This window comes from Lampris incognitus, chromosome 7 (genome assembly GCF_029633865.1).
Source record: "Lampris incognitus isolate fLamInc1 chromosome 7, fLamInc1.hap2, whole genome shotgun sequence".
Classification (NCBI taxonomy): domain Eukaryota; kingdom Metazoa; phylum Chordata; class Actinopteri; order Lampriformes; family Lampridae; genus Lampris; species Lampris incognitus.
The window spans coordinates 60,955,386-60,980,227 of NC_079217.1; the positions used below are offsets into that span (position 1 = coordinate 60,955,386).

Sequence of the window (24,842 nt, forward strand, 5' to 3'; positions counted from 1 at the left end):
GATTTAGCATCGTTTGCTACGAGACGAGTCAATGTGAATTCAAAGGGGTCATTTGAAGATGCCCTTAATCCAGTTCTGGAGGGTATCGCAGTTATCTTCCCAACTGTATTTACGCCGTGGTTACGTTTCCTTGAGCGGAGTGAGGGAGTGAGGAAGGAGTGAATCACGCTAGTCGTTCAATCCGCCGCAGTTTAAAAACGAATGCCAGCCAAAGATGTGTTTTCAGGAGGAGGCCGGAGAAGTTTGATGTCAGTCATTTGACATAAGCGACTGAGATGCAGTCATTTATTTTAACTGGAGCCGCGCTGACATTCTTCTCTGCAGGGAAGAAAACGAGTCCAAGTTGAAATCCTGATTCAGTTTGACTTTATTGTCCTAGTATGGGAAACTTGTGCAGTGTGACGTTGCAAAACCAAACACAGAATAAACACAATAAAACAGAACAAAACACAGAATCAGTCCAGACTATTCTCTCTCTCTGCCCCCCCCCCCTCTCTCTCTCTCAGTCTGTATCTGATGTGAGCACTTAGAACTTTTTTCCACTATGCTTTGCACCCTCTATCTATTTGGTAGCAACTCAATAATAACACTACCAGTGTCCATTTTCGTACACACACACACACACACATGTGTGCTAGCGTGCACGGCTATGCGGGCGTATGTAGAAAGCAGAGACGTTCCAGAGACGTTTTAATACGGCGCCTCTGGAACGTCTCTGCTCTCTACATGGGTTGCTGGATCTCGGCACTCTTCATCTCCTCCTGCCTCCCGTGTGTTTCTCCGGTCATTGGGGGGAAAGGAGGTGAGGTGGAAGAGCAGGAAGGAGTGAGTCATGCTACTTGGACTCGAACAAAAACAAGCGACGGGGTCTATCGCCTTGGACGAGGACGACGCCAGAGATCTGCAGCTCTGGACGTGGTTGAAGATGGACACGAGTGCAGACCCGAAAAGTGGCTGTACAGTCGGGTCCCGGGTCGACCTCGCGGTCTGGCACCTTAGTTTTCAAAACTTACCATCGTTGTCCGGAAACTTCTGGAGAGTGATGTGTTTATGCGGTGCAGTTTAGACGGGGATTTGTAGTAAACGAAGTGATCTTGTGTTTATGTGAAGTAATCTAGAAGGTTCTTTGTGCTGTTGGCTAGTGCCAGGCCCCTGGGTGTGAAGACCGGGGGGATTAGCACTAGCATGGAAAAGGAAGTTTTCCCACATGTGGCTAACACACAAGGCCTCCATTTTAAACCCCCTGTCGCAATTTTGCAGTTCGGGACCAGACAGACTCTGGAAGACTGGGATTTGTGGATTACTGCAGCAGCCTCTTTACTGGCCCGAACCAAAAGTCCCTGATGGACTCCAGACTGGACAGAGAGCTCCGCTGCCAGGCCTTTCCCCGCAGCCAAGAGGCGGGATCACATCCCTCCCGCGTTAGCCTCTCTACATGGGCCCCAGTGTGTTTCAGAACAGATTTTAAGACCCCACTGATTACTTTTAAGCCTCTTCATGGCCCCTCTCCCTGATCTCTTAGTCCGGTACGCGCCGGTACGTCCTCTGAGATCCGGGGGTCTGGTGTTGTGTCCGTTGCGGAGGCCGGCAGCTGACCAAAAGGGGAAAGAGCATTTACAGTTTGGGCCCCGAGGCTCTGCAGAGATCTGCCTCAGGAAGTCAGCCCGGCCGAGTCCGGGATCTCTTCTGAGTCTCTTCTCAAAACGCTTTTATTAGAGAGCCTTCCTGATGACCTTTGACCTTTCTGGCATTGTCGTTTATACGGTTTTATACGCCAAATTGGTTTTTTTAAATTTTATTTTGTTGCCTTTTGTGAAGCACTTCGTAGCATGGATTTTGAAAAGTGCTCTATAAATAAATATTATTATTATTATTGGGCGTCTGGGTGGTGTAGCGGTCTATTCCGTCGCCTACCAACGTGGGAGTCACCGGTTCGAATCCCTGTGTTACCACCTTGGTCAGGCGTCCCTACGGACACGATTGGCTGTGTCTGCCGGTGGGAAGCCGGATGTGGGTATGAGTCCTGGTCGCTGCACTAGTGCCTCCTCCGGTCGGTCGGGGCGCCCTTTAAGGGGGGAACTGGGGGGGGGGAATAGTGTGCTCCTCCCACGCGCTACGTCCCCCTGGTGAAACTCCTCACTGCCAGGTGAAAAGAAGCAGCCGGCGACTCCACATGTGTCAGAGGAGACATGGTGGTCTGCAGCCCTCCCCGGATCAGCAGAGGGGTTGGAGCAGCGACGGGGGTGGCTCGTAATAGTGGGGTAATTGGCCGGGTACAGTTGGGCAGCAGTCCTCTTCCTGTGCATTGAAATAACATCACGTTACACTGCACATTACAACACCGGGTGGGAATTTAACCCCTCATGCTCGTCACGTTGAGCCATACTGGCAAGCGACCCCGTAACCTCGGCGCCAGCAGAGGAGCCGCATCAACACGCACAACGTGTGTTTGTGTGTCCGTCCATCATGCAAACACATCTTTGTGGCATCCTCTTCCTGCTTTGCTGTGAGTTTAGAAGAGCGTTGTGAAATATGACTCAGGGCGCTGGTGTGAATCCAGCGGTCTTAGCGGCGTCTGCTGGATATGGCTTCTGCAGCTGGGCCGCGTCAAGCCATGAGGCAGCCTCGCCGCCATAAAAATGTCAGATGTTCGAGAGCCGTTTTACAAGCGCAGATGCAAACCCTCTCGCAATACAGTACGTGTTGTCCGAAACGACACGCACAAACACGCACGTGCACGGTCACGCAAGTAGACACGTAGTTTTGTACATGTACACAAAGAAAATGTGCACACACGGACACAAACGCACACACACGCACACAGTGATGGGTTGCACCTCAGGGGCCTGCTGAGAGGAGACTTCCAGACTTCCAGCACAGCATCATCTCTGTCACTGGACGCTGAACATCCTCTGATGCTGACCTGGAATGACTGGAATTCACATGTGTGTGTGTGTGTGTGGTATACTCAGCATGCAGTGTCACATACAGACATATATCCCAGTGAGACACGAGCAGGCCACCCTTGGGTGAAACACACACACACACACACACACACACACACACACACACACACAGACACACACACCCTTTGCAGCGGCATCAGACTCCATAATCGTCATCACATGTCTCCTGGCTTGTGGAGGATAAATTCAGCCCAGAGAGCGGAGGATTAGCAAACCAGTTGTGCGTTTTGAGGCAGTCTAAAGTCAGATATTCACATTTATAAATATATATCACTCACCCAATATTCACATTTATAAATATATAAAATATATCACTCACTCCATATTCACATTTATAAATATGTAAAATATATCACTCACTCCATATTCACATTTATAAATATATAAAATATATCACCCACTCCATATTCACATTATAAATACATAAAATATATCATTCATTCCATATTCACATTTATAAATATATCACTCACTCCATATTCACCTTTATAAATATATAAAATATATCCCTCACTCCATATTCACATTATAAATACATAAGATATATCACTCACTCCATATTCACATTTATAAATATGTAAAATATATCTCTCACTCCATATTCACATTTATAAATACATAAAATATATCTCTCACTCCATATTCACATTATAAATACATAAGATATATCACTCACCCAATATTCACGTTTATAAATATGTAAAATATATCACTCACTCCATATTCACATTATAAATACATAAAATATATCACTCTCCATATTCACATTTATAAATACATAAAATATATCACTCACTCCATATTCACATTATAAATACATAAAATATATCACTCACTCCATATTCACATTTATAAATATGTAAAATATATCTCTCACTCCATATTCACATTTATAAATACATAAAATATATCTCTCACTCCATATTCACATTATAAATACATAAGATATATCACTAACTCCATATTCACCTTTATAAATACATAAAATATATCACTCACTCCATATTCACATTTATAAATATATAAAATATATCACCCACTCCATATTCACATTATAAATACATAAAATATATCACTCACTCCATATTCACATTTATAAATATATCACTCACTCCATATTCACATTTATAAATACATAAAATATATCACTCACTCCATATTCACATTTATAAATACATAAAATATATCACTCACTCCATATTCACATTATAAATACATAAAATATATCACTCACTCCATATTCACATTTATAAATACATAAAATATATCACTCACCCCATATTCACATTTATAAATACATAAAATATATCACTCACTCCATATTCACATTATAAATACATAAGATATATCACTCACTCCATATTCACATTTATAAATACATAAAATATATCACTCACTCCATATTCACATTTATAAATACATAAAATATATCACTCACTCCATATTCACATAAATACATAACTCACTCCATATTCACATTTATAAATATATCACTCATTCCATATTCACATTATAAATATATAAAATATATCCCTCACTCCATATTCACATTATAAATATATAAAATATATCACTCACTCCATATTCACATTTATAAATACATAAAATATATCACTCACTCCATTTTCACATAAATACATAACTCACTCCATATTCACATTTATAAATATATAAAATATATCCCTCACTCCATATTCACATTTATAAATATATCACTCACTCCATATTCACCTTTATAAATATATAAAATGTATCCCTCACTCCATATTCACATTATAAATATATAAAATATATCACTCACTCCATATTCACATTTATAAATGCATAAAATATATTACTCCATATTCACATTTATAAATATATAAATATCAATCACTCACTCATTCACATTTATAAATATATCACTCACTCCATAATCAAATTTATAAATATATCACTCACTCCATATTCACATATATAAAATATATCACTCACTCCATATTCACATTATAAATAAATAAAATATATCACTCACTCCTATTCACAATTATAAATATATAAAATATATCACTCACTCCATATTCACATTTATAAATACATAAAATGTATCACTCACTCCATATTCACATTTATAGATATATAAAATATATCACTCACTCCATATTCACATTTATAAATATACCATTCAGGACAGATGTACCTGAACACAGCTTACCTGCCTTCTGAGGCCTGGCGTAACTCTCCATTATATATGAATCCATTGTATACATCACTTTTCTTCAACCGTTACAGACCATTGTGCCATGGAAGATATAGTTATATATTTTATATATGCACATATATATATGTATGTATGTATATATATATGTATATATATATATATATATATATATATATATATAATAGAATAAGTTCACATATGTATTAAGGGATGAATTCTTGCACTGCAGTGGGGCTTTTGGTTATTATAAAGTTGTGCCGTGCCATAAATCACACTGGACAACCCTGCTATACATACATCAGTGTAAACGGTATCAAACTGGTGTGAGCTAGAGAGAATAGTGTATTTCAATGGGAAAACACATAAATTAGTGTTTTTCATTGAATACTGTCCATACTGGCAGATGGCTGCCTAATGAAGACCACCGTCTGAAGATCTTACCCAGCTCTACCCTCCATGGCTGCATCTCCAGCTGTTTCCGCCCAATTCTCAACCGAATTTGAAGCAACATTTTCTGAAGTTGCAAAAAAAATAATTAAATGGTATTTAGGTGCGTCTCCGTCAGACGTTTGAACATGACACAACCCTGAAGGCCGTTTCACGTCTCCTGTGTGACGTGTCCATACTCCAACACCCACCACAAACACGCATCTGTCATTGCTCATGCCTGTCCATCCCCCTTTTAGCGTACCAGCTCTTCACTGACTTCAGCAAAACCCTCCTTGAACAAGTGATGGAAACCTTTTCTGTGAAATTGGGGAAGCTTTATAAAATTGTGCCGTTTCCGTCCAGCTTTTGTAATAAAGATGCTCTGATGGAAACATGGCGACTGGATAAAAATGAGAGGAATGCTTGGCGGCTGTTCTGTCCTGTTATTTTTTCATACGTGAGCCTTCATCTCAGAGACTTTGTAGGGCGCAGGACGCATTCAGGAACAACAGCCAGACACAGCTGTAGAGAGAGGATTTGATGTCTGCTGACAGACCCCCCCCCCAAACACACACACACACACACACACACACACACACACACACTCTTTTCCCACAGGCCCATGCCAAGACAATGGCCTGCTAATCCTTGTGTCTGATTGGACGAGTGTAGATTACCCAGAGGGCACCAGCTGTCGGGGGCCCAGTTTCCTCTGTATCAGTAGACACACTGCCAGTCGCACTCACTTCAGCTCAGACACACAACCACCCACCAGCTGTTTCTTGTTGATTTTGTTGTTGTTTTGCTTTGTTTCTTTTTGTTTTGGGGACTGTTTTGGGGTTTGAACTTCAACACATATCTAATTTTTCAACTTGACATAGTTTTCCAGTTGTATCGATGTTAATTGAGGCCATATTTGTTAAGTTTATGTCTTATCTAACGTGTTGTCGAGCTCCAATGTGGCGGTACAACTTAGGTCCTGTTCACATTTGGCATTAACATGCCTCTTGGGTAATCTGGTCACAAGTGTTAACAAACTAGCTAGCTCGTTAGTTAACTAAGTTAGCTTGCTTGCAAGTTAATACTACCTTGGGCAACAGTTCAGGGCTGATTTAGGTAAATGGGTAAAATGGCTGCAAAGGACTGAAAAGGCAAGTCTCTGAAGGTGGATTGTGCTTGTCGTTAGCTAGCAAGCTAGCAGTCCTTATCTGTATTTTTGCTTTGTTTATAGGTTAGCGCTGTAAAGTGTTACGATATATATTCATGATTGAAGGTAGTCAGAATGTGTCAATACTTAAAACAGCTTTAGCTCGGTAGCTAGCATGGCCAAAATTAGCATTATAAAAATAGTTTTTAGCTATCCTAAGCTAACGTAAAATTGTCCCTGTGTGTGTGTGGGGGGGGGGGGTGCACGCGCTTTGGCCCTGTGATGGCCTCGTGGCCCGTCCAGGGTGTCTCCCCGCCTGCCGCCCAATGACTGCTGGGATAAGCTCCAGCATCCCGCGACCCTGAGGGCAGGATAAAGCGGTTTGGATAATGGATGGATGATGGTTTGAACTCGAACCGTCTCGGTGACAGTACACCGACTATTAATCGCTTGTTGGGATGTGGTGTTTCTGTGTCGACATTTACTCTCTGAACATCATTAGTGTATATTAGAGTGGGTGGGGCTGTTGGGTGTGCAGTGCTAACAGGATGCGGATGCTAGCTGGTCAGATGTATCGGGGGTGCGCAGCGTCATTGAGACAACAGCCCCCCATTTTGAAACAATGTAACAAAAATAGATGTTTCTGCCTTTAGTCATTAAATGACTCATTTTGATTAATATCAAGCAATAATCCTTGGATGTCTTTCTTCTCACGTCACACTGTTTGATTGGATATTAATTAATACTTAATTCACTCAAATAACACCAATGACGCACGTTGTCAAAGACCGTCCTCGTTATTTACCATTGGTCACACGTACAGCATTTTAATTTTGACTCTGTTATTCAAACGCATCACATAGCGTTGTGTACCAGTCGTGGGCAAGGCGAGCTATAAATTACTCCAATTAAGTTAGTTAAGTTTCTTACAGCGGTGGGAGGAGTGCTGAAACCTCTTAAGTAATAGTAAAAGTGGTGATTAAGAGAATTACTCAAGTAAGAGTAAATACGTTTCTTGTGGGGGAAAAAAACTACTTGAGTAATTACTTTGTGAGTTACTTTTCTTCCTTTCGTGTCTGCAAACAAACAAACCGCAGTAGCTCAAGAGATTTTTTTCCTGGGGTGGCAAGACTGTGTCCCAGAGGGGGCAGCTGCCACCCCTTTGCCATCCTGTAGATCCGCACCTGGTGAGGGGGAGGGGGGGATTCTAAATCGGCGACTTCTGTTTGAGACGAGTTTGGCGCGGGTCTCATTGACCTTCCCCATGCATGTACATAAAATATACGTTATATCTGATTTATAAATGGGGTGGCAAGACTGTGTCCCAGAGGTGGCAGCTGCCACCCCTGTTGCCACCCCGTAGATCCGCCCCTGCTCCCAGACCACGTGGTGTCGCGAAAACGCTTCCAGACCGATGCAAAACGAAGCTTCGTTGATCCGTTAGTGACGTTTAAAGACGGCCCGAAGCAGCACTCAGGGCACGGGGACACGCGTCCAAGCAAAACGATTTGATTGGACGGCGCAAACCGTTCGATGACGTCATCGCTCGGCGCGCTGCCGGCCTGCCCGCTCAGACTCGGTGACGCAACCCCAGAAACATGGCCGCTTTACAGGAAGTTAAGATGATTAGAGTTTGTTCTAAATTGGTAAAAAAAAAAAAAAACTGATTTTATGTGATTTTTGTTGGCATGCGTTGTCGAACAGCTGCCTAGTATGGCGGGAAATGAGCTAACGGGTTGGAAGAAGTCAATTTTCCTTTCAGGTTGTGTTTAATTCAGTTTGTTTTCGTCATTTATGTATTTATTTTGAACAGCTATTAGGATAAAAACAGTAACGTGGTATGTTTTATCATAATTCTCAACTGAGAGTAAAAGTAGGACATTATTTTTACTCAAAAAGCCATCATCATCATCATCATCATCATCAAAAAGTGCCATCAAAAAGTGCCATCTACCACATTTACCCTCCAGTTCGACCCCCGCTTCCACTCCTCCTCTGATCCATCTCTCTTTCGTTTCTCATCCCCAACCCGGCCAGTTTCAGAGTAATACAACCAATGTCACGAACAACATGGAGGCGGGTGGGCGGAGAGAACCCTGACTGACACGACGTTTGATGGAGATAAGAGCAGATGTGATTGACAGCCTCTCTGCACAGAGAAGGATGAGGTGCGGAGAGCCAGAGATGGCTAGAAACAAGGGAGAGGAAGTAGGAGGGAGAGAGAGCAGAGCGAGGCTGGGGAGGGAGGGAGGAAAGAAGGGGACAGAAAGAGAAACAGAGGATGATGGGGGGGGAAAGCCAGACACATGGGTGGAGAGCTGTGGAGTGAGTGAGAGGGATTTGAAGCGGGGGCAAATGAAAAAGCAAGAGGGATCGAGGGGAGGAAGGAGGGAGGGAGGGAGGGAGATAGAGACAGCGAGAGAGATTTGGAGGGGGGAGAGAGAGAGAGAGCGGTGTAAAGGTAGAGCGAGACTGAGAGGCTTTGGATTGGCCTAGTTTCTCCTCCTGTCTCTGCACCATCCATCCATCCCTCCACCCTCTCATCTGCCTGTTTATCTGTCTGCCAGTCAACACCGGCCCTGCTTTGTCAGTGACTGTACTCAGTATCCAGTACTCAGTATTCAGTACTCAGTACTGAATATTCAGTATTCAGAAGTCTTTATTCAGTGTTCAGTACTCATCGTTCAGTAATAAGTATTCACTACTCAGTACTCAGTATTCACTACTCAGTACTGAATATTCAGTATTCTTTATTCAGTATTCAGTACTCATCGTTCAGTAATAAGTATTCATTACTCAGTATTCAGTATTCACTACTCAGTACTGAATATTCAGTATTCAGAAGTCTTTATTCAGTATTCAGTACTCATCGTTCAGTAATAAGTATTCATTACTCAGTACTCAGTATTCAGTATTCACTACTCAGTACTGAATATTCAGTATTCAGAAGTCTTTATTCAGTATTCAGTACTCATCGTTCAGTAATAAGTATTCATTACTCAGTACTCAGTATTCAGTATTCACTACTCAGTACTGAATATTCAGTATTCAGAAGTCTTTATTCAGTATTCAGTACTCATCGTTCAGTAATAAGTATTCATTACTCAGTACTCAGTATTCAGTATTCACTACTCAGTACTGAATATTCAGTATTCAGAAGTCTTTATTCAGTATTCAGTACTCATCGTTCAGTAATAAGTATTCATTACTCAGTACTCAGTATTCAGTATTCACTACTCAGTACTGAATATTCAGTATTCAGAAGTCTTTATTCAGTATTCAGTACTCATCGTTCAGTAATAAGTATTCACTACTCAGTACTCAGTATTCACTACTCAGTACTGAATATTCAGTATTCAGAAGTCTTTATTCAGTATTCAGTACTCATCGTTCAGTAATAAGTATTCATTACTCAGTATTCAGTATTCACTACTCAGTACTGAATATTCAGTATTCAGAAGTCTTTATTCAGTATTCAGTACTCATCGTTCAGTAATAAGTATTCATTACTCAGTACTCAGTATTCAGTATTCACTACTCAGTACTGAATATTCAGTATTCAGAAGTCTTTATTCAGTATTCAGTACTCATCGTTCAGTAATAAGTATTCATTACTCAGTACTCAGTATTCAGTATTCACTACTCAGTACTGAATATTCAGTATTCAGAAGTCTTTATTCAGTATTCAGTACTCATCGTTCAGTAATAAGTATTCATTACTCAGTACTCAGTATTCAGAAGTCTTTATTCAGTACTCAGTAATCAGTATTCTGTAATCCGTATTCGGTACTCTGCTTTCAGTACTCACTACTCGCTCTTCAGAACTCAGCAATTCAGTACTCATTATTCATCCCTCAGTATTCACTATTTAGTACTACTCAGTATTCAGTACTCATCAGTGGCGGCTGGCCAATAGGGAGTGCTAGTGCGCTGCCCCACCACTCTCCACATCCCAGTCCTTCATTGAAAATGACTTAATTACTTTAAAATATTATATATCCTTTTTTAATGAGCAAGGTAAATGGTATATAGTTAAGTGAGCAAAATGTGTAATCCGCAATAAAATGCAGCTTAAAAATGTTCTACGTTGTCTAAAGTTACCGATGGCTCGCGTATTTCTGGGCCTGGGCAGGAGAATCTTTGCCCATTGTCTCTCGTTATAAGTTGTACATGCGCAGTTCGCTCCTCCTGAATGAGAGAGACGGGAGCTCGCTGGGGCGCCGGAGAGCTGTGCCCCGACAGCGTTTATCTGAACGCTGCTGAATTAAACGCGACCAACCACTGGGTGGCAACAGAGAGCGAGTGGCTCGTGGTACGTCAGCTGACGTCATGCTAAAACGGAAGGACTCTCTGTCTTTCTGTCCTTCAGTTTTCTCGACAACCATTCATATGATCAATTTCACTCTTGTATTGTAACGTGTAACGAGTGTGAAGTTGTTGGGATGAGTCTCCAGAAAACGCGTACAGAGACGTTCTTCCCGCGGCGACCGGACCAACAGCGCCACGCTGCCGTCGAATCCCACGTTGTGGTCGGAGGGGGTATTGCACCCGAACGGCCGCTGCAGTAGTAAAATCAAATTAATCAAATGCGCCAGAATGAGTTGCTGGGTGTAGGGTTGGTGGAGCCTTATGCACCAGACGGAGAGGGTAATTATTTGTTATCCTTAATTGTTGTTTATCTTCTATTAGGTCTTCGTGTGTTCATAATTATCTGCCGTTGTGTCATGGTTTTGTGTTGTCAGATTTGGATAATGGGTGGATATAATACAGTGCTACTGCTGAAGCACTACAGCCAAGATAACTGTTATGAGGAATCTGAACAACTCGCTGAAGTACCTTAACTTACCTTGACTGAGCACATTTCACATTATAACAAATGTTCACTCAGGTCAGCCAATACAAATAAAGACCTTTTCATTTTTTTCAATGGTCAAGTCAGTTTACTCATAGGGCACATTTACGAACAACGAACACGCGTCACAGAGAGATTAAAATGATCACAACCAAACAAAAACAGCAAGGAACAAACAAAAACACAGGCATAAGTAAGAGGACACAAGTACAGTGATACTTAGTTATGGTGTGAGACTTCATTTATGAAGCACTTGTTTACAGTGTGCTACATTAAAGAATGAAGCCAAATTTTATTATTATTATTATGTTTCAACTGTTAATTAATGACACACGTGTTAAAACACAGGGCAGATTTTAAAGGCAAATAAAAATGTTTTACTATTGCAAATTGAATTCGCAAAAATGAGGAAAAGTTTTACTTGCGGTACTTCCGCTAAAACTTGCACGGGAAGAAAAAAAACCACAGGCTAGCTTACCGACACGGGGATCGCCGGTTCGAATCCCCGTGTTGCCTCCGGCTTGGTCGGCCGTCCCTTCACACACAATTGGCCGTGTCTGCGGGTACGTGTCCTGGTCGCTGCACTAGCGCCTCCTCTGGTCGGTCGGGGCGCCTGTTCGGGAGGGAGGGGGAATAGCGTGATCCTCCGTCCCGCTGGCGAAACTCCTCACTGTCAGGGGAAAAGAGGCGGCTGGCGAGTATCGGGGGAGACGTGTGGTAGTCTGCAGGTCTACTCTTAAACCTAAACCTTAAACTGGTATCGACCCTGTTGACGCTAGCGTCCATCTTCAAAAACGAGACGTGCCGTCTGTAGTATCGATATTTTGGGATCGATCCCCCACCCGGTACTTTGCCTATAAGTTCACGTGCCTCTATGCTTTCTATACCCATCGTAAATTTCACTTTTTTTACGTTAAAAGTGGGGGAGGGAGGGAGGGGGGGGCACTTCGAGATTGGCCCCACGCTGCGTTAATGTGCGCTGAAGCAGGTTTGTAAGCGTTGTCGTTTCCTTCTTTCTCTGTGTGTGTGTGTGTGTGTGTGTGTAGGAACGACAGAGCGTGTGTGTCTGATCCAGGGGACAGTGGAGGCTCTGAACGGGGTCCACGACTTCATCGCCGAGAAGGTGAGGGAGATGCCACAGAGCACCCAGAAGACAGAACCGGTCAGCATCCTGCAGCCCCAGACCACCGTCAACCCTGACCGCATCAAACAGGTTAGTCTGGACCGTCTGGACCGTCTGTCTGTCCGGTTCTGTCCGGCTCTGTCTGTCCGTCTATGTATCTGTTCTATCATCCTCAACAGCCCAGTAAAGACTTGCTGTTGTGTTGTGTTGTGTCTCCTCTCTCTTGTAGTTTTGAACCAGTGTGTTTGTGGCCGAACAGAAATATAATTATTTGCTTGTTTTCGCTTTTGTTTTGTTTTTTTTGGTTCGTGTTTGTATTTGTGCTCTTGCATTTATTTGTACTTGCAGGCCTTTGTGCTCATCTGTGTGTGTGTGTGTGTGTGTGTGTGTGTGTGTGTGTGTGTGTGTGTGTTCATATATTTGTGTACCTGTTTACAGAGAAGTGTTTGTATTTGGGAAGAACGCAGTGAGGCTTTGTAGCTTTGTGCTGGTTCAACATCGTCTCTGTGAGTCTGTGGAAGTCTGTGTGAGTCTCTGTGAGTCTGTGTGAGTCTGTGTGAGTCTCTGAGTTTGTGTTAGTTTGTGTGAGTCTCTGAGTTTGTGTGAGTCTGTGTGAGTCTCTGAGTCTGTGTGAGTCTGTGTGAGTCTCTGAGTCTATGTGAGTCTCTGAGTCTGTGTGAGTCTGAGTCTCTTGAGTCTGTGTGAGTCTCTGAGTCTGTGTGAGTCTGTGTGAGTCTGAGTCTATGTGAGTCTCTGAGTCTGTGTGAGTCTGAGTGTCTGAGTCTGTGTGAGTCTGAGTCTGTGTGAGTCTGTCTGAGTCTGTGTGAGTCTCTGAGTCTGTGTGAGTCTGAGTCTGTGTGAGTCTGAGTCTCTGAGTCTGTGTGAGTCTCTGAGTCTGTGTGAGTCTCTGAGTCTGTGTGAGTCTGAGTCTCTGAGTCTGTGTGAGTCTGTGTGAGTCTGTGTGAGTCTCTGAGTCTGTGTGAGTCTGTGTGAGTCTCTGAGTCTGTGTGAGTCTGAGTCTCTGAGTCTGTGTGAGTCTGTGTGAGTCTGTGTGAGTCTCTGAGTCTGTGTGAGTCTCTGAGTCTGTGTGAGTCTGAGTCTGTGTGAGTCTGAGTCTCTGAGTCTGTGTGAGTCTCTGAGTCTGTGTGAGTCTCTGAGTCTGTGTGAGTCTGAGTCTCTGAGTCTGTGTGAGTCTGTGTGAGTCTGTGTGAGTCTCTGAGTCTGTGTGAGTCTGTGTGAGTCTCTGAGTCTGTGTGAGTCTGAGTCTGTGTGAGTCTGTCTGAGTCTGTGTGAGTCTCTGAGTCTGTGTGAGTCTGAGTGAGTCTCTGAGTCTGTGTGAGTCTGTGTGAGTCTCTGAGTCTGTGTGAGTCTGTGTGAGTCTGTGTGAGTCTGTGTGAGTCTCTGCGGTTCAGCCCAAACTGTGATTTTCTGTTTGAGTGAATCTAGATGAATGTACCGACTACCAAGGCTCCGCACATCCATGCCCACACATCCAGACAGACAGATGAGAGAGGGATGGGGGGGGGGAGAGAGAGAGAGAGAGAGAGGGAGAGAGAGAGAGAGAGAGAGAGAGAGAGAGAGAGAGAGAGAGAGAGAGAGAGAGATAGAGAGAGAGCGAGATAGAGAGAGAGAGAGAGAGAGAGAGAGAGAGAGATAGAGAGAGAGAGAGAGAACGCAGAGTGAGAAAAAAGTCAGAATGTATGGGAAGAAATACATATAGACAGTGAGGAGAAAAGAACAAGAGAGAGAGGTGGAGGTAAAGACAGGGAGAGGGAGAGGGAGGGATCAGATCCATTCAGACAGGATGCACTGTGAGAGGCAGGAGGAGATACACCCCACATGTGTCACGAACCAAGGGTCAGTACGCACACACACACACACACACACACACACACACACACACACACACACACACACACACACACACACACACACACACACACACACACACACACACACACACACACACACACACACACACACACACACACATCATGCAACCCTAAGCATCCTGACCAATGGAAAACAGCCTCCTGCTGAGGGAGGAAGTGTGACCAAGGGCCCTGATCCGGGAAAACACACACACACACACACACACACACACACACACACACACACACACACACACACACAGACACACACACACACACACAGATAAACTCCATGAAATGTAAAAGATGGCAGTGGTCTGAGTGGGGGGACATATAACTATAACTCTCCCTCCCCACTGACTCCATATGTCACTCACTAAACTTCTCCCTCTCACTCTCTCCCTCCCCCCTCTCTCCCCTTATCTCTCTCTTGCACTCCCCCCCCCCCTACTCAGATACTGTTATTTCTGTGAGGGAGAGACTTTTTTGACTTAAAAAAAGTTTTTTTTTTTTAAGTCAACCCCCCCCCCCCCACTTCACCTCATATTAATGCAATCAGTATGTCCATCAGGCTATGTAATATTTTCATCCGTAGGCCATCCAGGTTAGTACTGTCACAGAAAGACATCTTGTAGTACAATCAAATTGCATTGTGGGGTGTGTTACATGAGAGCAGTGCAGTGTGCGTTTCATGAGAGCAGTGTGGGGTGTGTTACATGAGAGCAGTGCAGTGTGTTACATGAGAGCAGTGTGGGGTGTGTTACATGAGAGCAGTGCGGGGTGTGTTACATGAGAGCAGTGCAGTGTGTGTTACATGAGAGCAGTGCGGGGTGTGTTACATGAGAGCAGTGTGGGGTGTGTTACATGAGAGCAGTGCAGTGTGTGTTACATGAGAGCAGTGTGGGGTGTGTTACATGAGAGCAGTGTGGGGTGTGTTACATGAGAGCAGTGTGGGGTGTGTTACATGAGAGCAGTGTGGGGTGTGTTACATGAGAGCAGTGCAGTGCGTTACATGAGAGCAGTGCAGGGTGTGTTACATGAGAGCAGTGCGGGGTGTGTTACATGAGAGCAGTGCAGTGTGTGTTACATGAGAGCAGTGCGGGGTGTGTTACATGAGAGCAGTGTGGGGTGTGTTACATGAGAGCAGTGTGGGGTGTGTTACATGAGAGCAGTGCGGGGTGTGTTACATGAGAGCAGTGCTGTGTGTGTTACATGAGAGCAGTGCGGTGTGTGTTACATGAGAGCAGTGCAGTGTGTGTTACATAAGAGCAGTGCGGGGTGTGTTACATGAGAGCAGTGTGGGGTGTGTTACATGAGAGCAGTGTGGGGTGTGTTACATGAGAGCAGTGCAGTGTGTGTTACATAAGAGCAGTGCGGGGTGTGTTACATGAGAGCAGTGCAGTGTGTGTTACATGAGAGCAGTGCAGTGTGTATTACATGAGAGCAGTGCAGTGTGTGTTACATGAGAGCAGTGCAGGGTGTGTTACATGAGAGCAGTGTGGGGTGTGTTACATGAGAGCAGTGCAGTGTGTGTTACATGAGAGCAGTGCAGTGTGTGTTACATGAGAGCAGTGCAGTGTGTGTTACATGAGAGCAGTGCAGGGTGTGTTACATGAGTGCAGTGTGGGGTGTGTTACATGAGAGCAGTGCAGTGTGTATTACATGAGAGCAGTGCAGTGTGTGTTACATGAGAGCAGTGCAGTGTGCGTTTCATGAGAGCAGTGCAGTGTGTGTTACATGAGAGCAGTGTGGTGTGTTACATAAGAGCAGTGCGGGGTGTGTTACATGAGAGCAGTGCAGTGTGTGTTACATAAGAGCAGTGCGGGGTGTGTTACATGAGAGCAGTGCCGTGTGTGTTACATGAGAGCAGTGCAGTGTGTGTTACATGAGAGCAGTGTGGGGTGTGTTACATGAGAGCAGTGCAGTGTGTGTTACATGAGAGTGAGGGCCTTGCTCTCCAGTCAGCGTTACACACATGACTCATATTAAGTGAAGTGAATCACGGGGTCAGTACCAACTCTCTAACAGAGTTCACGTGCTGCAGCCATTAATTGTGATCGCAATCTGTGTAAGTGATCATCATCATCATCATCATCATCATCATGGCTCACTATTGAGCAACCAGGTCTGCCAATGTTTTCATCCACCGACCTCTCTGACCCGCCAAATACTTCATCCAACTAGCGCCATGCACACACACACACACACGTTTATGTGTGTGTGCTATTCAAGCAAAACTTGAGCATTGCCGCGTTCTCTTAAATCGGTTTGAAATTCATCACGTTTCAAAAACGTGTTGTTTCTATAACAGGGCGTGAAACAGCATGAAGCTTGTGTGTACTGTGCTTCTATCAAAACTACACAACGTACTGCGTTTCACTTGCTGATTTTGTTTTTCTTTTGTTTTAAAATGATTATTGCAAAGGTTCTCGACTTAATATGAGGGTTAACTGATGCTCGTGTGTGTACTTAATCACACCTTGCATGGCCGTCCTGTCCTCGCCATGTCAGTCCTGCTGGGTTGTGTGTTCAGGAAAACTTCGACTACGTGGAGAAATAAGCCCAGCAACAAAGAACAACATGTCATTAATGAACAAGTCTGCAACCATGATATATATCCCCTTACAACAGTGAATATAACACTAACTCAGGTGAACATAACACTAACTCAGGTGAGCATAACACTAACTCAGGTGAACATAACACTAACTCAGGTGAGCATAACACTAACTCAGGGGAACATAACACTAACTCAGGTGAACATAACACTAACTCAGGTGAGCATAACACTAACTCAGGTGAATATAACACTAACTCAGGTGAACATAACACTAACTCAGGTGAGCATAACACTAACTCAGGGGAACATAACACTAACTCAGGTGAACATAACACTAACTCAGGTGAACATAACACTAACTCAGGTGAACATAACACTAACTCAGGTGAATATAACACTAACTCAGGTGAACATAACACTAACTCAGGTGAACATAACACTAACTCAGGCGAACATAACACTAACTCAGGTGAACATAACACTAACTCAGGTGAACATAACACTAACTCAGGTGAGCATAACACTAACTCAGGGGAACATAACACTAACTCAGGTGAACATAACACTAACTCAGGCGAACATAACACTAACTCAGGTGAGCATAACACTAACTCAGGTGAACATAACACTAACTCAGGTGAGCATAACACTAACTCAGGTGAACATAACACTAACTCAGGTGAGCATAACACTAACTCAGGTGAGCATAACACTAACTCAGGTGAGCATAACACTAACTCAGGTGAGCATAACACTAACTCAGGTGAGCATAACACTAACTCAGGTGAACATAACACTAACTCAGGTGAGCATAACACTAACTCAGGTGAACATAACACTAACTCAGGTGAACATAACACTAACTCAGGTGAACATAACACTAACTCAGGTGAGCATAACACTAACTCAGGTGAACATAACATTAACTCAGGTGAATATAACACTAACTCAGGTGAGCATAACACTAACTCAGGTGAACATAACATTAACTCAGGTGAACATAACACTAACTCAGGTGAACATAACACTAACTCAGGTGAACATAACATTAACTCAGGTGAACATAACACTAACTCAGGTGAACATAACACTAACTCAGGTGAGCATAACACTAACTCAGTTGAGCATAACACTAACTCAGGTGAGCATAACACTAACTCAGGTGAGCATTATATTAACTCAGCTGAGCATTATATTAACTCAGGTCCTTTCAGCTGTTATCATCTACTCCCAGGTCTGCTGTTGCAGTGTGTGTTGTAGTGTGTGTCCCTCTGATTCAGTGTCCTCCTCTTTGATGAGGAGCACACTGAATCAGAGGGAGCGACGGGGGATCCTGATGAATAATTATAGCTATCACAATGGTACACACACACACACACACCCACACATACATAGACACACACACACTCACTCACACTCACTCACACATACTTAGACGCACACACACTTACACACGTACATAGACACACACACACAAACACCCACAGATACACACACACACACAAACACCCACACATACATAGACACGCACACTCACACATATACACACTCACACATCACATACACACACACCTCACAGTCACGGCTTAATGCCGAGTATGCTATTCTGAGGTGTAGGGATGAGCTTGGTTTTATGCATAACTGATCAACACTGTGGACACACAGACACACACACACACACACATAGCAGCTTATTGTGATATGCCTTGTGATTTGTGATGCTATGTTCCTGGAGAAACACAGTCGGTGGGCTTAGCTGGTGTTCAGCTGGCCAGGTCTAGTTCATGGAGTGGTTTGGTGTTGTCTTGCGGGCAGGGTGTTTCTCGTAGTGAGTGTGGGTATGAGTGAAAGATATGAGTGATGGTGTTTTGAACGAGGAGGGGGCAGACTAATAGCTGCTGATTCTCATTACAGAGGCTGAATGTGTTGGAGTCTCTGCTATTTATAACCTGACACACAGGCGAGCAAATGGGTCTGTGCTGTATGTGACGACGTACACTCAGACACACACGCAAACACACACACACACACACACACAGACACACACAGAGGAATAGCCTATAGCTATTAGTGAGCTGAGCGGTCTTGCTAGCCAACCAGTAAACGTCCACAGTTTTAAAAGCATGGTTGTCATTGTGGAAACACTTTCATAACCTAAACAACACAAACTCTCTGCGGTCCGATGAAAGGACTTCATCTGACAACACACACACACACACACACACACAGACACACACACACACACACCCACACAAATACTAAGAGACAAACGGAGGCGCTTGAACATAGCCACACAATATCACGTGTGCGCGCCCAGAGATTCGCAGATGCACTTGTGACAGATGAATGGGGTCCAGAGGAGTTAATGATGTCTACTATTTAAGGGATGGCTTTCATCCCTGCTTCTGTGGTTGTTGTCGAGAGCGCGGCTGTCGTAGCATGTGGTGTGGACATTACTGGCTACCCCATGGGGCAACAGCAGAGGGAGAGAGAGAGGGAGAACAGAGAGAATGGCGGGGGGGTTGAGGTTCTGAAAGGGGGTGACAGATGAGAGAAAGAGAGACAGTGAGAGAAAAAGACAGGCTGGAAGAGAGGAGTGGAGGAGAACAGAAGCAGACTGACAGGCTGAGTGGGTGACTGAAAGCTGAAGCGAGAAGTGAAGTCTTGTTAGCTAACAGAAGTGAGGTCTTGTTAGCTAACAGACGTGAGAGGTCTTGTTAGCTAACAGAAGTGAGGTCTTGTTAGTTAACAGAAGTGAAGTCTTGTTAGCTAAAAGAAGTGAGGTCTTGTTAGCTAACAGAAGTGAGGTCTTGTTAGCTAACAGAAGTGAGGTCTTGTTAGTTAACAGAAGTGAGGTCTTGTTAGTTAACAGAAGTGAAGTTTGTTAGCTAACAGAAGTGAGGTCTTGTTAGTTAACAGAAGTGAGAGGTCTTGTTAGCTAACAGAAGTGAGGTCTTGTTAGCTGACAGAAGTGAAGTCTTGTTAGCTAACAGAAGTGAGGTCTTGTTAGTTAACAGAAGTGAGGTCTTGTTAGCTAACAGAAGTGAGGTCTTGTTAGCTGACAGAATTGAGGTCTTGTTAGTTAACAGAAGTGAGGTCTTGTTAGTTAACAGACGTGAGGTCTTGTTAGCTAACAGAAGTGAAGTTTGTTAGCTAACAGAAGTGAAGTCTTGTTAGCTAACAGAAGTGAGGTCTTGTTAGCTGACAGAAGTGAAGCCTTGTTAGCTAACAGAAGTGAGAGGTCTTGTTAGCTGACAGAAGTGAGGTCTTGTTAGCCAACAGAAGTGGAGTTTGTTAGCTAACAGCTGCAGAGCGGCGCTGCATAGCGAGCTAGCTGCCATTAGCACATCCCACACAGACACACGATACACACTTCACTTCAAACACATAACGTTACTGATGCAGCTATGATTTATGGGCTAATTATTTTCCTCTGCCCCCAAAAGACTACAAACAGTACTGCAACTAGACCAGGGCAACTCTGCTCTGTCTTGTGTTGTTTACTGTTGACTTCTGTGTGATATTTACTGTGGTTTGTGTTTTCTGATTGAACCACAGTAAAGCAGTGACACTGTGTCTGATAAAACTGAGCAGTGCTGTGATGTGGGACCGAGTCGTTGTTCTCCAAGTCACATGTCGGTCTCAAGTAGTGACACTCGTGTCACAGGTCAAATTCAGTGCCAAGCATTTAACAGCAGTCTTAGTTAATGCTTTTTCCCCCCTCAAAAGTGTATTTATTACAGATCGAGTCACAGTGGACCTGTCATTATTTAAATGAAGTGTTGACTGGCTGCACACTTTTTAGAAGCTTTCTATCTTTGGGCGGTACCGAGTCTCTCAAGTCAAGTCACCAGCTGTTGGTGTGAAAGTCAAAGTCGAGTTGCGAGTCTTTTATAGTTTTGTCAAGTCAGGTCTAAAGGCATCAGATTTGTGACTCGACTCAAGTCCACCTTTATAGGCTCTGTGTGTGGTAGCAGAACCATCACATGGGAAGTGTGCAATCCTGTAGTTTTTTAATATCTGATTTCTTTAAATGACTGTCCTTGACCCAGCATGCTTCTAAAATGAAATGCTGGATCATTTTGCCAACACGTCCAGAGATGTGGTGGCCGAGCAGGCGTCCAAAGCTAGCGGTTGCGCGTGACTGTGACCATAGGCTACGTGTAATGACCGGTCTGAAAAATGATCTAAAATCTGAATCAAGTGTAGGCTATAGAGCTGAAATATTGGATTGTAACATAATGTCATACTTCGACATGCCAGAATAAAGCGACTGCTGAGCTGACTTGATGATGTAAGCCAACAGTTTTACTGTTGATTTCTTTTCTTTTGAGAAAGACTACAACAGCAAAAAAGTCATTTCTGGGACTATATGCGTGATGATGCTGTATTATTCTACTTGTTAAAAAATGTATTGCACTGAGATTACGCATGCAGTAGAACTAGAATAGTTGCATAGAACTAGATTGATATTCTAGTTCTAGTTGAAGTTAAAGAAGTTAGTTCTTGTTAGAGAAATAGTTGCATGTAGTATAGAACTAGAATAGTTGCATAGAATTATAGTACAGAACTAGAATAGGTGCATGCAGTATAGAACTAGAATAGTTGCATAGAATTATAGTACAGAACTAGAATAGGTGCATGCTGTATAGCACTAGAATCGTTGCATACAGTATAGAACTAGAATCATTGCATACAGTATAGAACTAGAATAGTTGCATGCGGTATAGAACTAAAAGAGCTGCATGCAGTATAGAACTAGAATAGTTGCATACAGTATGGAACGAGAATTGTTGCGTGCAGTATGGAACTAGAATAGTTGCATGCAGTATAGAACCAGAATAGTTGGAACTAGAATCGTTGCATGCAGTATAGAACCAGAATAGTTGGACCAGAATAGTTGCATGCAGTATAGAACCAGAATAGTTGGAACTAGAATAGTTGCATGCAGTATAGAACTAGAATAGTTGCATGCAGTATAGAACCAGAATAGTTGCATGCAGTATAGAACTAGAATAGTTGGAACTAGAATAGCTGCATGCAGTATAGAACTAGAATAGCTATGTGTGTGACCGTGATTCATGTGCATACATGTAAGTGAGCAGGGCATTGCACATCAAGTTTGCACAGGACCTCGCACCCACGCCCCACGACTGTCCTGTGTGGTAGTATTGTTTGTAAAAAGCCATAATACCCCTGTGGATACTTGTAAATGTGGTTTTTAGTACTCCATCGATGCAAACAGCGCTCGATGGACGATGCCCGGCAAACCACCCTCTTCGGACAGACCTGCCACGACATAGCATTAACTTCTTTGTTGTACTTACAACCAAACCTAGCCTAGCGTGCACAGCATTTTGCATGTGTTACAGTACATGAGTGACGTCTGGGTGGTTGATTTTGAATAGGAACTGTATGGAGATCGGTGCTCGGACAGGTCGGCTGTAAACGGCTTGTGGCTTTGCTGTTTCTTCTAACTGCCGCTGTGGTATTATTGTTGGACTATTTCTGGACCAAGGATTTTTAGAGACGCTGGCCGGACATGAATGCTGTGGCGGCACCCCGACATGTTTGGGTCATGACACCAAGGCTGGACAATGAACGCGCGCGTGTAGACACTCATTCCCCCAGAATAGGCACACACGCATACGCACACAAGCACATGCTCACACCCCCCCCCCCCAAAAACCCCACTTTACTTAAACACCCTCATTAACACCCAGACACAGAAACTCAGCAGCTCTGTTAAAGTTGTTTTCACTGTCACTCCCTCCAGTGACTTCCTGCTGCAGAGGCCATTTCCTGTGACCTTTCACCCCCGGCAAGAACACCTGCTTCCTACTTCCTGTTATTGTCTCTCAACACGGGAAGTCCTCTCCAAATGTCAGGAAAATGTGGAATCAGTTTTACTCTCTTAAATACTGGTTTACTTTGCCAGACCTCGATCAGCTTGGTGCTTTCAAGTGATCGGCTTCATTTGATGAGGTAGTCTGCGCATTCCTGCATGACGCCCTTGGAAACCCAACACACAATTTAAAAGGTAGTTTGTTTTATTCGAATCATCCCTACAGCTGTTTCAGGTTTAGTTACGTTCTCGGACTATCAGGAAATATCAGGGAAGTTCTCCAAACACGTCTTGGACTCTTTTTCTCACATGAAGGAAAACTTGGTCCAATAAAAACACCCTTGGCTGTTCATTTTTGTTGTGGTTATCGGTCCTTGGTGTGCCTTAACTGCGGCCTCGGCGTGGCGGTGACGGTCGTCCAGCAGCACAGTCAGGTTAGCATGGACTTGTATTTAACGCTAACGGCTAATGTCTTACCGCAGCCTCGTGGTGTCCCAGAGTCCAGGGTTCGAGCCAACACTGCTGCTGCAGGAACATGTGCAGGTGACTGGCTCGTCCCTGGACCCACTTACGTGCCTCTTTTTTCCTAATTCCAACTTTAACCCTGAAGCCAAGTCCTAACCCTAAAATAGACCCTTTACCTCACGGGGACCCATAAAATGTCCCCAACAGGTAGGCGGGTTGAGGATTTCTACCCTAACAGGGACTACAAAACCTGGTGCACACATACACTTGTGTTCTGTTGTGTATAATAATAAAAACGTGAAAGCAATATCTGATTCAAGAAGGTTCTGGGTTCGAGCCCCGGGGTAGTCCGACCTTGGGGGTCGTCCCGGGTCGTCCTCTGTGTGGTGTCTGCATGTTCTCCCCGTGTCTGCGTGGGTTTCCTCCGGGGGCTCCGGTTTCCTCCCACAGTCCAAAGACGTGTAGGTCAGGTGAATCGGCCGTACTAGATTGGTCCCTAGGTGTGAATGTGTGTGTCTGGGCCCTGTGATGGACCGGCGGCCTGTCCAGAGTGTCTCCCCGCCCGCTGCCCAATGACTGCTGGGATAGGCTCCAGCATCCTCGCGACCCTGAGAGCAGGATAAGCTTGGATGATGGATGGATGGCTTTCACATTTGTTGGACTGGATAAAACAGTATTCTGTTACTTTGCGAAAGACAAACGAGACAAGGGATGTATAGCACACATGCATGTTGTCGAGAGTACGTCACACATGCCTTCACACACAACCCCTTTGACTATATATACACGTATATATACACACAAGTGTGTGTGTGTGTGATCCACTGTCTCCTGTATAATCTACCAGCTGTAAGCTGATGCGGTCCCTGCGCTGTGTCAGCGTGATGTATTTCAGTGTTAATTGTCGTTACGGCACCAACCCAACGTCACCTGCCTAAGACCCTTCAGTCTCACTGAACCCTCAGATTCAGGATCTGAGTCCGATAATAACGCCTCATTCCATCCGTCCATCCAGTGAAGACACCAAGTTAGCTTAAACCGGCCTGTATGCTAAAGCGCTACCTCTACTGCTGCCTCTACTGCTATTGATACAGGTGATTTGTGCAGTGGCTGTTGCAAAGTTTCACAAAAGACCGGATGAAAAATAACCCAGCAGGCAGCAGAAAACCCGTGATACATACAGAATACGGGTGTTAGGTGAAGTAAAACACAATTAGCAGAAACTGTTACGAATGATGTGTCACCCCATGTCATCCATGGTCGTTACACCTGCACAGCGGCTCAGACTCGGTTGAACCCGGTGCCCAGCCTCCCTCGTGCTCATCCCGCGGTCGCTGTGATCTCCTCGGTTACTCCTGTGCTCCTGACTCCCCTTCCTCTTCCT

The 24,842-nt window shown here is 44.1% G+C and overlaps 1 protein-coding gene across 2 annotated transcripts in view; it reads left to right on the top strand.

Moving 5' to 3' along the window:
* The window catches only part of nova2 (NOVA alternative splicing regulator 2), a 123,432-nt gene that overhangs the window by 81,089 nt on the left and 17,501 nt on the right, over nucleotides 1-24,842 (top strand). For both annotated transcript variants that reach the window (XM_056283960.1, XM_056283961.1), the window contains one exon: nucleotides 12,641-12,807. In XM_056283960.1, coding sequence (XP_056139935.1) covers nucleotides 12,641-12,807 — 167 coding nt within the window. The remainder of the gene's footprint in view (nucleotides 1-12,640; nucleotides 12,808-24,842) is intronic.